Raw genomic sequence first — 15,098 nt, 5'->3', positions numbered from 1 at the left:
GTTCAAACAAAGAACTGCTCTGTTGTGAGAAAACAATTCAGGTGAGAAATTAAACTTTCAAATCTTATATTTTTTCCATTTTGTTATAGCAATACTTTCATGCTGGTGGGAATGGTTTGAAAAAGAACTTCTTGGAAAAGAGCCCAGACCTACAGTCTTTGAAATACGCATTAAGCCTTTACACCCAAACGACTGATGCTTTGATAAAAAAATATATAGACACACAAACATGTCAAGGTAAGTACAGGGCATTTTCTATACAAAAGAGCATGTAGTGAAGCTACCAAAATCAATTTACCTATGTATATTACATAAGTATATATATATATATATATATATACACACACACACACAATAACTTCAGTCTATTAATTTCTTATGACTTTAGCCACTGCCTGATCTCTGCTTTTTTGTAAACATAAAATATATGAAAGTATCTTAGATAAAATGATCTGTAAAAACATACAATACCCACCCCAATTTTCTGTTACATGGCAAATCTAACAAGACATCCATATCTTTTGTGTCTCCTCTTCCTTTTCCTTGCAAATTTTTAATTTTTGTCAAAAACTTGCTTGTGGAAAAATGCAAATTTTTGTAAAAACATTTTGCAGCAAGCAAGATCAAGCAAATGCAGTAATAGGTTCAGGAACTCCTTGAAATTTTTGAAGTTAATTACATGAACTGAGACTGGCTTCATAATTCTACCCCTTAGTGTGTTATTAGACTATAGAGAAATTTGGCTAAATGAAGATATATTGGTGGTAGTTTTATATATTTGTTATTAAATACCAAATAAACCATAGTGCCATTCAGATGCATACGTGCAAGGACAGTGAAAAATTAAATTAAGTAAAATTTTTACCTGGAACTAACCCCTTTCCATTTTTAACTTTCCATCCTCAAAACTGTCATTAGGTCTCAGCAACTGTACCTAAAACAGCTCTGTTGTATTTTACTTTTTTAAATCTCTCCCTAGAAGTTGATCTTAATCTATTCTCTGTATTATGTTGTGGTATAAATATATTCTTAGTCACAAGTAACCTGTAGCCACAAAGACAAAAGCATAATTGTGTCAGTAAAAGAAATAGCAAGCACAATATGTTCAGAGATGTTTAGAATAATCTGCTCTTGTTATGGCTCATATAGTCAGCAACTTAAAGAACTGCGTTGCTTTGATGTCCTTCCATTACTGAACCTAGATAAGATGGTCTCATTTTATCCTCTGGTTTCTTGCTTCCCCTTCGTCTGCATGAATTGTAAAAATGTACTTTGCTTTCCCCTCACAGATGCATTTCAAGTGTCTTGTAAATTGTAAGCAGTATTGTAAGCAGTATCTCATAGCATAAAAGCAATCTCAAGTGGCTTTCAAATGTAGTGCTGTTTTGTAGGTGTATATCATGCGGGGGAAATAATGACAAAAGAAATTTGCTACATGTAATACTTTTTGTTTTGTTGACTCATAAATAAGTTGTATGGAAGGTTAAGAAGACCTTGAAGGCACTATTTCTCTAAATGACTATAGATTATGTAATGGCAGTCTCCCTAAACCAGACTGGATTCCTACTGCAGCATTCAGTAAAATACTGACTGCATTTCTTCCATGGGAAATAAGTTCCATGTATAACATTTGTTTAATAAAGAGAATGGTTTTGATTAGGTTTTGGGTGTTTTTCTATCAAGATTGATAGTTGTGATTTTTTTTTTTTGTGACCTACCAATGTACCACCTCACCACAAGCTGATTGAGTTGATCTTGTTAAAAGTGTAATTCAAGCCACATTAATACCATGTACAGGTATCTAAAAAGACATTAAAACACAAGAAGGCAAGAGTCGGAGATCAGCAAAGTGCATTTTAAGACACTGAAACACTAGTCTTAGAGAGTTAAAAATCATAATATATGCTCATACAATTTCAGATGCCAGTTGCCTAGTAGTACCAGCTACTACTTTTTGTTTTTGTAGTTTTTTTTCCCAAAATGATACATAGTAAAAATCAGCAATAAAATATGCAACCACAATAACAACATTTAATTCAAGTACAGCTCACACAAAATAGCTGTTTATGAATCTTTGTGTTATTAGTTTAAAGAATCTAAAGCAGTTGCTTTCCCAGGAGCCAACCAACCAGCTACACATGTTGTCAGTTAACATTACTCCGTGGTAAGTTTTGAAAGGCTATTATTTTGGTTGAACTTGTTGTATAGCAGAGCAATTCCATGAGGCAAGACTGGTTAGTAACATTTCTTAGCTTTGTCTCTTATTGCATTAACCGTGCTGTGGTGCTACTTTTTGTTCAAATATATGGAAGGATGTATAGTGACACACTGGGCCTGCTATGGCCCACCAGAGAATCTGGTATAGAAGTTCTGTAGGTTTATGGTAAACGAGAAATTGAAATCAGGAGATTCTCTGGTACTCTGTCAGGCCAGCCCTACCATGATAATGTGAGAAAACCTGTTTCAGTTTACTGAAAACTGGAGCTTTGGGTGAGTAGAAGAATGAAACAAAATAAATTGTACTGGCTTAAGAACAAAAAAGATGGATTTCTAAAAATGGCCCAGTCATTGCCCTTTTTTAGCCTGGGGTACTAAAAAAATGCATGATCCAACCTAACCTGAACAACCTTGGGAAAATCAAAGAAAGAGACAAAAACCTAAATAGTGTGCAGTACGAGTGTGTTGCTGTTATTGCTGCAAAAGGTTTCTGTTGAAAATAATAAAGAGAATTGATGGAGTATCTTAATACTTTCACAGAAGAAAAGTTTCTGATTATGTATTCAATCAAATCAAGTGGAATTTTAGAGAAAATTCCTGCAGAGGCAGCTTGTCTGTAGTGATTCAGATGGCAAAATACACTATCACTTACTGTCAGTCAGCTTCCCCAAATCCCACGGTTTGTTAAAATATACTTAAAATATAATCTACCCATTTGCATTTCCCACAGAATACCTTAATCTAAATTTTTATTTTACTGCATCTATATCAGTCTGTCTGTCTGTCTCTATGTCTTTTATGTTTACATTTTATCTTCAGAGCCCATATGTTGTAGTGATCATATCACAATGGCTCTTGACAGCTACTGCTAAGAAATGTTCCTCAGCTGAGCTTTGTTTGCCATCAGTTGCTCACATAAAAAGGATAAATAATTCATAGACAATGTAAAAGAATTCCTCATGAAATAAACAGGACTTTGAGTTTATGAAACGTACTACCATGTGTTCTTCTCAGAATGTTGCAAGTATATTTAGCCATTTTAAGTAAATAATTCTCTCTGCACTATATAAAACCCAAAGAAAATAAGTAATGTGTGTAGGGGATCAGAGAGGGTTACATGTGTATATGGGATCCTAATCATCATAGGTGACCAAGTTGCAGTGCTCTTCTATATAGTATAGATTTACGCCCTTTCTCTTAAAGTATTTTATTATACATAAAGTGCAAAACAGTGCTCAACTTTAGTGTTGTTTTAATTCCATTCTAGTCTATGCATTTATGCTGCTTTAAATTGAAAGCCTGTGCATCAAGGGATTCTGTCTTGGGAAAACATGTTTTTTTCAAAACGTATCAGTTAATAGCGCTCCCCCAACAGAACTCTGCATTGAAATCTGTTTTCAAAAAAGAAAACAGATTTTATTTTTATACTTAATTTTGAGATTTGGCATAAGACTATACATAGGGGCTGATTTACTAAGACACGATTTCGAATCCGAATTGGAAAAATTCCGATTGGAAACGAACATTTTGCGACTTTTTCGTATTTTTTGCGATTTTTTTCGGCGTCTTTACGAAAGTTGTGCAAAGTCGCGATTTTTTCGTAGCGTTAACACTTGCGCGCAAAGTCGCGCCTTTTTCGTAGCGTTAAAACTTAAAAGGCGCGACGTTTCGCGCAAGTTTTAACGCTACGAAAAAATCGCGACTTTGCGCAACTTTCGTAATAGCTACGAAAAACTTGCGTTTTTACGCAAAAATCGTAAAGACGCAGAAAAAAATCGCAAAATTACCGATCATTACGAAAAAAACGCAATCGGACGCATTCGGCCCGTTCGTGGGTTAGTAAATGTGCCCCATATTCTTAGTTTCCCAGGTGCCCATGGCCATGTGACCTGTGCTCTCATAAACTTCAGTCACACTTTACTGCTGCACTGCAAGTTGGAGTGATAACACCCCTTATTTCCCCCCCCCCTGCAGCCTTTCAGCAGAACAATGGGGAAGCAGCAAGATAACAGCTTATCTGATACCTGTAATGTTAAAAAGGCTCCCATTCCCACCTGGTGGTAGAAATGAGAGTAGCACTCAATAGTAAAAATCCAAGTCTAGCTCATGACTCCTCCAGTTACATGGGAGTTGGAGAAACAATAGGTTATCTGAAAGCAGTTCTAATCTGTAGCGTTGGCTCCTTTTAAAAGCTCAGATTCAGACACAATGCACTGAGATTGCTGCCTACACACCAATATTACAACTAAAAAATAAATTTATTGGTTCAAAAGTAAAATTCTAAAAGGTAGAATGAATTATTTGCAATGTGAACAGTGTAATATATAGTAATAAAAATTATACCATAAAAATTTAGCTTTAATTGGCCTGATGCCATTAAACCTAGTTCTTATTATTCTACTATGATATTTTAGCATATTGGCTTCAGAAATGTAGAATTCATACAGTAACTAAACTTGCTAGCATGGAAAGTGATAGATTTAAAGTTGTGTAATGTTCTAGGAATCATTTACAACCTTCATTCTTGTTTCATATATTTGGTTTGTCTGCAAAAGCCTGGCAGTTCCAAGTCTGTGATATGTGGAAATGTACTCGGCTATTGAATTTTCATTATACTTATAACAGTTCAAACTCACATTTCTTCACTACAAATCTTTTTGATTATCACAGAATCACATTTAAAGAGTAGACTTTGATACTGCAAATAAATCTGTTGAGCTGTAATGAGAATTTGCATAACTTCAAGTAAGAGCCAGACAGTGCTCAATATTAAATAACTGTTTAGAAGAAGATGCTCAAGTGCCCAATAAATTTAAGGTTTAAATAAAACTGGACAAGTAACATATTACATTTTATACATTCCATAGCACTGTAATTTATTTAGAAACAGTGAGGACCTTCCCATTAGAACTTTCACATTAAAAGACCTGCCCAACTTGAAAGGAGAGAAGAGACCAGTGACTTGTTTAAATCCAAGTGTAAATATGCCACTAAATGGCTTTTAGGGCTCTGGTACACGGGGAGATTAGTCGCCCGCGGCAAAACTCCCTGCTCGCGGGCGACTAATCTCCCCGAGTTGCCTTCCCTCTGCCATCCCACCGGCGAACATGTAAGTCGCCGGCGGGATGGCAGACGCGGCGGCGCGATTTCGCGCAAATCGCCGAAAAAGACTCGCGAGTCTTTTTCGGCGATTTCCCGAAATCGCGCCGCCGCGTCTGCCATCCCGCCGGCGACTTACATGTTCGCCGGTGGGATGGCAGAGGGAAGGCAACTCGGGGAGATTAGTCGCCCGCGAGCAGGGAGTTTTGCCGCGGGCGACTAATCTCCCCGTGTACCAGAGCCCTTACAAGCTGCCGTTTCAGTATTCCTTTGATGCTCTTACTGTTAAGTCAGGTTAAGATAATCACTAAACTTGTTCAAAAGGTTCTCTCTCTAAATCCTTCATTTCAAAGTTGTTGTGATTAATCAATCTTGGCACTGCACAAATTCAAGATGCAGCAAAATTGCTTTATGTTGCCTTTTTAATTAATTGTCCAGTAATAAGAAATATAGGGGCCGATTCACTAAAGGTTGATGCTTTTTTCGTGTTAAAAAGCATGCGATAATAAAGTACTGATTCATCAAAGTCATTTTGCATGCATTAATCCGAATATTGCATGATACTAACGCATGGTTCACAAAAGCATATGAAGCATTAAACGCACAAAATACCGCATCAATCTGTGGGAATATTAACACCTACTTGGGGAAAATTGCGGTTCGTGAGCTTTTGGCAACACGAGATGTTGGCAGTCGTATTTTTTCAAGTATGTGTTGGCCCTAGAGTGATGCATCCTCCAGTTTTCAGGGAAATGGTCATTTTCTGAACAGTAGTTTTCTGAAAGTAATGGTTACATGCGTAATATCATGCGCTAAATATCGCACGCAGCAAAATAACGGGAAATAACGCAAGAAAATTGATCATCGCAAGTTAAATAACGCAAGGAACATTGCTTCTAAATTATGACACGTGTCCTTTTAGTGAATCGAGCGTTAAGTAGCAAAAAATAAGTGATAACATTTTTAACGCATGCTATCAATAGCGCTCGTTTTATCGACCTTTAGTGAATTGGCCCCATACTCTCATATCTGCACCACAAGCATTAACTTGACCAGGGCTATCCAATGTTGGGCCCAGATGTCCAAGAGATTTTTTTTTTTTACACTCAGCATTCTAATCTATGACACCATTGTTTTATGATCATCCAGCTCCCAAACATATTGAATACTGGATAACTGGCAAACAACACTGACAGTATTGCACAGCACTGACATAGACAAGATAGGATTTTCAGTGGAAGAGACATCAATAAAATGTCCACATTCCTTCTAGGTTCTTAAGTAAATCCCCAGGTGATCCTACGGGTTAGGATTCTAACATACTGTATACTAAATTAAACTGACAAAGCCGAAGTCAAATACGTCTTCTTGTTTATTGGATAGTACAGAGACTTTTCTGAGGGGGATTTGTTGGTTTAACATGTACAATGAGTCATTGGCAGTTAAAATATATTTTATTTAGAGGCTCTGCCAAAGCTAAATGGTTAATTCTTTAGTGCACACCCATTCTCAGTCTACCTACAATACAGAAAAACAATACCGTATATACTCAAGTATAAGCCGAGTTTTTCAGCACCCAAAATATGCTGAAAATCCGAGTCATCCTCGGCTTATACTCAAGTATATATACGATTCCCGATGCCCCCGCCAACCCATGTACCTGGTTAATACCTCCCAGGACCCAACTGCCTTTTTTTATTACGGGTACACGTAAGGGACCCTTTGGGTTTTCTGAATAAGGGGTTTTTCTGTAATTTGGATCTTTGTACCTTAATTCTACTAAAATCATATAAACATTAAATAAACCCAATAGGATTGTTTTGCCTTAAATACAGATCAATTATATCTTAGTATCAAGTACAGGTATTGGACCCCTTATCCGGAAACCCGTTATCCAGAAAGCTCCGAATTACGGAATGCCCGTCTCCCATAGACTCCATTTTAATCAAATAATTCAGAATTTTAAAACTGATTTCCTTTTTCTATGTAGAAATAAAACAGAACCTTTTAATTGATCCCAACTAAGATATAATTAATCCTTATTGGATGCAAAACAATCCTATTGGGTTTAATTAATGTTTTATTGATTTTTTAGTAGACTTAAGGTATGGAGATCCAAATTACGGAAAGACCCCTTATCCGGAATACCCTTGGTCCCGAGCATTCTGGATAATGGGTCCCATACCTGTACAAGGTACTGTCTTATTACTAAAGAGAAAAAGAAAATTATTTAAAAAAATGTGAATTATTTGATTACTATGGCATTTATGGCAGATGGTCTTCCTCTAATTCAGAACTTTCTGAATAACGGGTTTCTGGATAATAGATCTCATACCTGTATATGCTCTATTATCAGAAATGCTTGGGACCTGGGGATTTCCAGATAAGAGATCTTTCAGTAATTTGGATCACCATACCTTAAAGGAACAGTAACACCAAAAATGGAAGTGTATAAAGGATTACAGTATAATGCACTGTTGCAATTGGTGTGTTTTCCTCAGAAACACTACCATAGTTTATATAAATAAAGCTGCTGTGTAGACATGGGGGCAGCCATTCAAAGGAGACAAGGCACAGGTTATCTAGCAGATAAAAGATAAACTCTGTGGAATACAATGGTGTTTTATCTGTTTATCTGCTATGTAACCTGTGCCTTTACTCTCTTTTTCCAGCTTGAATGGCTGCCCCCCTGGCTACACAGCAGCTTATTTATATAAACTATAGTAGTGTTCCTGAAGCAAACACACCAGTGTTACCAGTGCAGGGCAACAGTACATTATATTTTAATTACTGTAAAATACTTTTTTTGGTGTTACTGTTCCTTTAAGTCTGCTAAAATACATTTAAACATTAAATACGCTCAGCAGGATTGTTTTGACACCAATATGGATCCATGCAGCTTAGTTTCCATCAAGTACAAGCCACTGTTTTATTATTACAGAGAAAAAGATTTCTAAAAATCAAAATTAATTGCTTAAAATAAACTCTGATAGATGGGTTTCACATAATTTGGAACTTTATGGATAATGGGTTTTTGGATAATGGATACTAACTTGTGCAGACTTACTTTGGTCAATTTTGTTATTAAATCACTTAACTTTAGAACTCTTTTTGACCTTAAACAAAAATGACAGTGTACCAGGTTCCCTTGTTTAATTTTGCATCTATAAAGTTCTACTAATGCTTTAAATAGCTGAGGCAGTGTTATGCTTGTTTTTTTCACTGTTTTCTTTTTGTTATGTTGTAGACACACATACCCCAGTACATTATCTGCTTTGAATTCACAAACCTTAACCCTTATATAGCTATTTGCACTGCTTTTCCTTTATTTGATAGCTTCCACTCCAACAGTGGATTTGGCCAATTACATGGGGACAATCTGATGGATTAAAAACACTTAATAGTTTATATGGTCTTTATCACTTAGTAAAGTGAAGATGCTTCCACAATTGCAAGATGATTAAATCAGAGGTTAGAAAGTTTTATGAGAAACAGTGAATGTATAACAAGGAAATGTTAAAGGTACTTATACCATGGTATACTTTCACAGCAAAATAATGATGGTAACATTGTATTTCCTGTATTACTAACATTCTACACACCCATAATTTGTTAGACCCATTTCAATCTGGATTTTGAGTTACACATTCTATTGAGACTGCATTGAGTTAAGTTACACTAACAAAGCCTCAGCACCGGTTCCACTTAATTTGGGGGGTGCCACATGGTTTCATACTTGGTCAGTTACTATTTTGCTTATATACTCTGCCTTTGGAAAGAACCATCCACTCTTTTGGCTTTAAATATCACCTGTATACTGATAATATCTAAATATATTAGTTGACTCCTTTATTAACAATTGAACAGTCTGTATTAACTACTGCTGCCATAATGCTTCTCCTCTCATCCAAGAGAATACAGGCCCCTCCATTGCTGAAATCCCTATTGTGGCTTCCCATAAAGCAAAGAATAACTTACAGTATAAAGTACTTTTCATGACCTTCAAATCCCTTCACTCCATTGCACCTCACTATATTTCTTCTCTTGTGCTTCCATATACTTCTTGCCACCTCCTCTGATCTTCTCAGAGTCATTAAGGCTATTGTTCGGGTCATTAACTTCTTGTTAAAAAATGTAAGCACAAAGAATAAAAAGAGTAAACCAAGGGGCAACTAATATAGCAAATTGAACTCGCCCATTCATTTGTTTACAACATTTTAAAGATAGGTTTGATAAACAAAATGGGAGACCAAAAATAATATAAAATATGAACATAAAGTCCATTTTTTTATAGTAGGAATAGACCATTTACAAAAACAGAAAAATACATTTAAATAGAGAGCGATAGATGGCAAGCTACTGCTTTTACTTGAATGCTAAATGTTGTACTGTATTTAGAAATGGTCAGTACAGTTATCTTGTGTAATTGTCATTTTGCCAACATGCTATTGCTGCACTAGCCTATTTCTTAAAACATTTTTCATAATTGCATTGAACAATTTTTGCACCGTCATTCCATGGAATCACCTTATAACACTATGATTTGATGATAGAATCCATTAGGACCAGGCTAATTGATGTAAAGCAAAGAAGAAGCCTGCCCTTTTGCTGCCTCAGCTCAAGCTGGCGAGCTGTCTCCTTAAATAATGAGCTGAATGCAAGATAAAAGCAAACTTAGGGGCTGATTTACTTACCCACGAACGGGTCGAATGGAGTCCGATTGCGTTTTTTTCGTAATGATCGGTACTTTGCGATTTTTTCGTATGTTTTTCGGATTCTTTACGAATTTTTCGGATCCAATACGATTTTTGCGTAAAAACGCGAGTTTTCCTATCCATTACGAAAGTTGCGTAAAAAGTTGCGCATTTTGCGTAGCGTTAAAACTTACGCGAAAAGTTGCGCATTTTCGTAGCGTTAAGTTTTAACGCTACGAAAAATGCGCAACTTTTCGCGTAAGTTTTAACGCTACGCAAAATGCGCAACTTTTTACGCAACTTTCGTAATGGATACGAAAAACTCGCGTTTTTACGCAAAAATCGTATTGGTAACGAAAAATTCGTACAGAATCCGAAAAAATCGCAAAACATACGAAAAAGTCGCAAAATGTTCGTTTTCAAGTCGGAACTTTTCCAATTCGGGTCAGATTCGTGGGTTAGTAAATCAGCCCCTTAGTGTTGAATTCTAAATGTGGCATCTCTTGTGATTAAAATATAGAGAGAAAAAATTCCCTTATAATTTCAAATCCTATACCTTAACCTACACAGTATTAATAATTTGTAAAATGTCTAAAAGTTCAACAGGAGAACATACTAAATAAATCTGTCCCCAAACCCTCTTCACAACATGGAGATTCCAAAAGATTTACGCAAAATGACCATGATTTTTAATCATGATGCACATAAATACACAAAATGCAAAAAATATCCTATTTTAAGCCAAATTTTTTTTTCAAATAGAGGTACCTTTAATAGCTGTACCCAAGCACATTCTTGAACTGATTTAGCATGAAATGAAATAAATGGAGCAAAACACTAAATGACCTGTCATCAAGCTGCTATCCACCTAAAAAGACATTTTTAAAGCATGTCAGAATAGTAATATGCACAATACAGTCCATGTATCTTAATAATCTAAATTGTACATTTACCCCTTCTAATAAGTAACTTTAGTCATGCTAGAAAAAAGGTGAAAGGGGTTTTCCCTTTACTTCATTATCAATGGTGTCTAGACACCCCCAGGTAAAGGGCCATATTACAAAGAAGAAGAATTACCGTGATGTCCAAACAGTAATTCCAGAGTTCCCTTGCATCAAGGGGTATACTTGTGCATAATACACCAGAGTAGGCTGGATGAGCACTTGCTACAAGTTGCAAAGTATGGACACAAGTGACTTTCTAAATAGTGTCGATGTGCAATAATAAATGTCAGTTATACTGGTGAGAGAATTTTTTTGGCAGACATGGATTTGCAACGAAATTCCACATTTCCCCATTGGCTAACTGTTTTCTGCGAAACTGCTGCAAAAATTTGCCACAACAAGAATTTGCTGAGTGAGGAAAAAGGTGGGGTTGCATCAAAAAAGTCACACCAAAGAAGTCAAACTTTTCAGCAGTTTCAAAAATTTTCCAGCAAAGCGAAACAGGATAGATTAGTTCATCAATAGTCAGTTATAACAAATGTCAGTTCCTGCTCTGTATGCAATAAAATGGAAGCTTTTAAGTACTCCCAATTGCCTGCCACCTGATTACTTAAACTGACACTGATTCACTGCTACAAATGCTTTTTTTTTTTTTAAACAATGTGCTATACACACACCTATCCACTGGCCTAAGTCTCTAGACACAAAAGAGAAATGTGGATCTTACTCATCAATAGCTGTACAGACAGGAAACAGGGATACGTAGCTAATTAATCCTGTGCAGAAATCAGTAGATAGACAGCTAGAAAAAACTCTAAGCACTTGCCAAGAATGGGCAGTCATAATTATACACGGCCTTTATATAAATCTGGCCTCACATTCTCTATTACTTTTATTTTACAAAAAGATTCTCATTGGGTGAGAAGGGGTCAATACTATGGAGACATTATACTTTCTATAAAAAATGATACAGCAGCTTACCCAGGCTTAAAACGTTTAATAGGAGTAAAGAAAACAGTTGTAGCTATCTTACATTTCTGTGGCCTTGGTGAATATTGGCAAAACATATAACAGTGTCTTATAAAAGTGTCACAGGGCTCATTAATCCAGCTTTACCTTCATAAAATTACAGAAAAGAGGAAAGAACCTGTAGGTGCTAGAATGATATGGCCCTGGGACAAATATAAAACAAAATACCACTTTTATCAGTATTTGTCAAATTAAAAAAAAAAAAAAAAAAAAAAAAGGTTAAAAACACAGATAAGACAGTGATATTTTGGGGAATGGTTAGATTCAACTAGGCATCAGTATTCATTATTTACTAAATTCATCAGGCACTCACTGTCCGCCCAGAAATACATTTTATCAGCCTCGCCAAAGGCGATGGCAAACTACAGCACTGCTTTCCTATGGCCCTGCTGGTGCACTCACTGCCACATTTCCAGTTGATAATTGCCTGACCCATGAGTACACCAGCAGAGCTCATATAATTATCACTTGGTGCAATGGAGGAGCAGTTTCGAGCAGTTTGCACCAACCTACTGAACAGGAAGCAAAGGTCAGCCCATGCTCAATTGCCCTTGAGGCACTTATAGAGTAGTACAATAAAAGGGCAAGAAACTTGCACCCAGCCTAGTTACCCATAGCAGCCAAAAAGGTAGCATTTACTGGTTAACTGTTTAAATGAAAACATCTTATTAGTTAATATGATTCTGGTGATAGACTGGTGCAAGCTTTGCTCCATTTAGTGCATTACATCCAAAGAGCAATTTAAAGGAGAAGGAAAGTAATTTTGGCATTTTACTGCCAATAGATTTGCCACATTAGTGCCACCTAGAATGCTATATTTATTCAGCAGAAAGCTTTACTATACTTGAGTAAAGAGGCTTAGAAGCTCACTCTGATAGTAGTTGCCATTTTAGCTTGCTCTTGGTAGCTTCCTGCTGCAGTTATAGCCATTGGGAGCTCAGATCACACATTGCTAAGGGTGGAGGAAGTGAGTTCTTAAGCATTCTTATGGGAGGGGGGAGCAGGAGAAGGGAGGGGGGAGAGGGAGAGAGGAGAGAACTCATGCCCCAAACCTAAAGGAGCCCTAAAAGAGAGGAATACCGAAGAACATGTTCCCAAAAAAGGAGACAAGATTTCATGTGTTTGTTTTAGTGCATATGGCTGTATTTACACAGACCTTTCCCATAAAGCATCTTTCCTTCTCCTTTAATTCTTCCTTTACTTAATTCCCCTCTCTATATATTTCACTGTAAGATCATCACCTGTTTTTCATATACTATAACAAATTCAGTAACCAATAGCAACAAGTTAGCATGTACCATTACTGGTCTTGGTTTGAACACAAATATATTGAGACAGATTCAGTGATAAAAACTTATTTCATGGTTTATCTTATAAAAAAAACTCAATAGACGTCTATGGGGAAATTTGGAATTGAATTAGGAGCTAAGTTTTTCTCACCAAATTGAATCCCATCCAATAATGGTTATTAGAACTGGAGCATAATTTGTGTTTATTGGGTCAGATTATATTCAATAAGCAAAACTTATCCCATGGTTTTTCACTTGAAAATTTCATTAAAGTCTATGGGGAAATTTGAAATTAAATTTTTTATGGAGAAGCATTTTTCTTGTAGAACAATACATTTAATTGTCAGATTTTAAAATAATGAGCATATTTCAATGATCATTTTTTTCTCTTTTCATATATTTTCTCTATTTTTTTATACATTGTATAATTATATATTTTCAATTGGAAATTGGTTTTAGAATGGTTTCGCCATAAGCCAAAAGCACCTTGTTCAAAAAGGAGCATTGCAAAGTCATAAAGATGAACATTGCAACTGATTATCTGTATTGTTACATATGTAATTAGCAGCCAGTAGACACTGTAATTTGTTAATCTGACTTTGGCAGGAATCTGCGGAACTGGAGCCAACTATTTTTTTTCCAAATTGAAATCAGACAAATGTGTGTATTTGCAAACAAGCTTGATAATTTAATTTTTGTTTACATTTTATCTTACCAATTTTGAAACCAAGGCCTAGTTAACCCAGTTACTGTTCAGGATACTGCATTCACCTCTTTATTTTGCTGATCAGTATTAGTACCTGTAACTTTCATTCTATTTGTGAAAATGACAAACAGAAAATGAAAGCCTGTTTAGCATCCATTGTACCTGATCTATTTTTATTCCTCCTCCCTTCTGGCTGTTTTGCTGACCATGTTTAATAAAGCACGTTTTTGTGTGCCCCCAGTGATGACATCCCAATGGGCACTTTGCTACCCCCTGCTGGTATCTTAATGCAGGGGAAAGACAGGGAGGAGGAAAAAGGTTGTACAGGTATGGGACCTGTTATCCAGAATGCTCGGGACCTGGGGATCCCGGATAAGGGATCTTTCCATAATTTGGATCTCCATGAATTAAATCTGCTAAAAATCATATAAATATTGAATAAATCCAATAGGCTTGTTTTGCCTCCAATAAGGATTAAGTATATATTAGTTAAGATCAAGTACAAGATTCTGTTTTATAATTACAGAGAAAAAGGAAATCAATTTTAAAAATTAGAATTATTTGCTTATAATAGAGTCTATGGGAGATGGCCTTTCCATAATTTGAAACTTTCTGGATAACGGGTGTTTCAGATAAGGGATCCCATACCTGTAGTATGTTATTCAAGACTAACAGGATAATGTAATAAAGTCTTAGTTTTTCCTAGACCTAGCAACCCACAGTTACATAACAAATTAGATGTTTGTTTGCAAGCATCTGGCCAATACATGCTACCTGCTGATTGGTTACTGGTTGATGAATTACTAGACAGGAAGCAAACTTAAAACCATTTGATGAAAGCCTTAGAAGTTAGGAGACACCAAAGAAAATACCTAAATGAAACAAAAAGAAAGTGAAAGAACATATATACACCATCTATGGTTCATGAGAAATATATTGCTTTTTGTTTTTTCAGGTCAGTCGACAGAAGGCTCAGTAGGGGAGATTTCTGTTCAAGTGGATCTGTTTACTCATCCTGGAAATGGGGAGCACAAAGTAACAGTAAAAAGTATGTTTTGAGTAAAGTTTCCTTCATCCCTTGATATTGTAACATTCCAGTTTGATATCAAACAAATGATAT

At 36.0% G+C, this 15,098-nt stretch overlaps 1 protein-coding gene across 3 annotated transcripts in view; it reads left to right on the top strand.

Annotated features, from left to right (window-relative positions):
- The window catches only part of unc13c (unc-13 homolog C), a 232,196-nt gene that overhangs the window by 208,391 nt on the left and 8,707 nt on the right, over window positions 1-15,098 (top strand). For all 3 annotated transcript variants that reach the window (XM_031899178.1, XM_031899177.1, XM_018092423.2), the window contains 2 exons: window positions 90-237; window positions 14,934-15,026. In XM_031899178.1, the coding sequence (XP_031755038.1) occupies window positions 90-237; window positions 14,934-15,026 (241 nt within the window). The remainder of the gene's footprint in view (window positions 1-89; window positions 238-14,933; window positions 15,027-15,098) is intronic.

The sequence above is a fragment of the Xenopus tropicalis genome, chromosome 3 (genome assembly GCF_000004195.4).
Source record: "Xenopus tropicalis strain Nigerian chromosome 3, UCB_Xtro_10.0, whole genome shotgun sequence".
NCBI classification, from domain to species: domain Eukaryota; kingdom Metazoa; phylum Chordata; class Amphibia; order Anura; family Pipidae; genus Xenopus; species Xenopus tropicalis.
The sequence above is the reverse complement of the archived record's forward strand: the minus strand, read 5'-3'. Positions and strand labels throughout refer to the sequence as shown.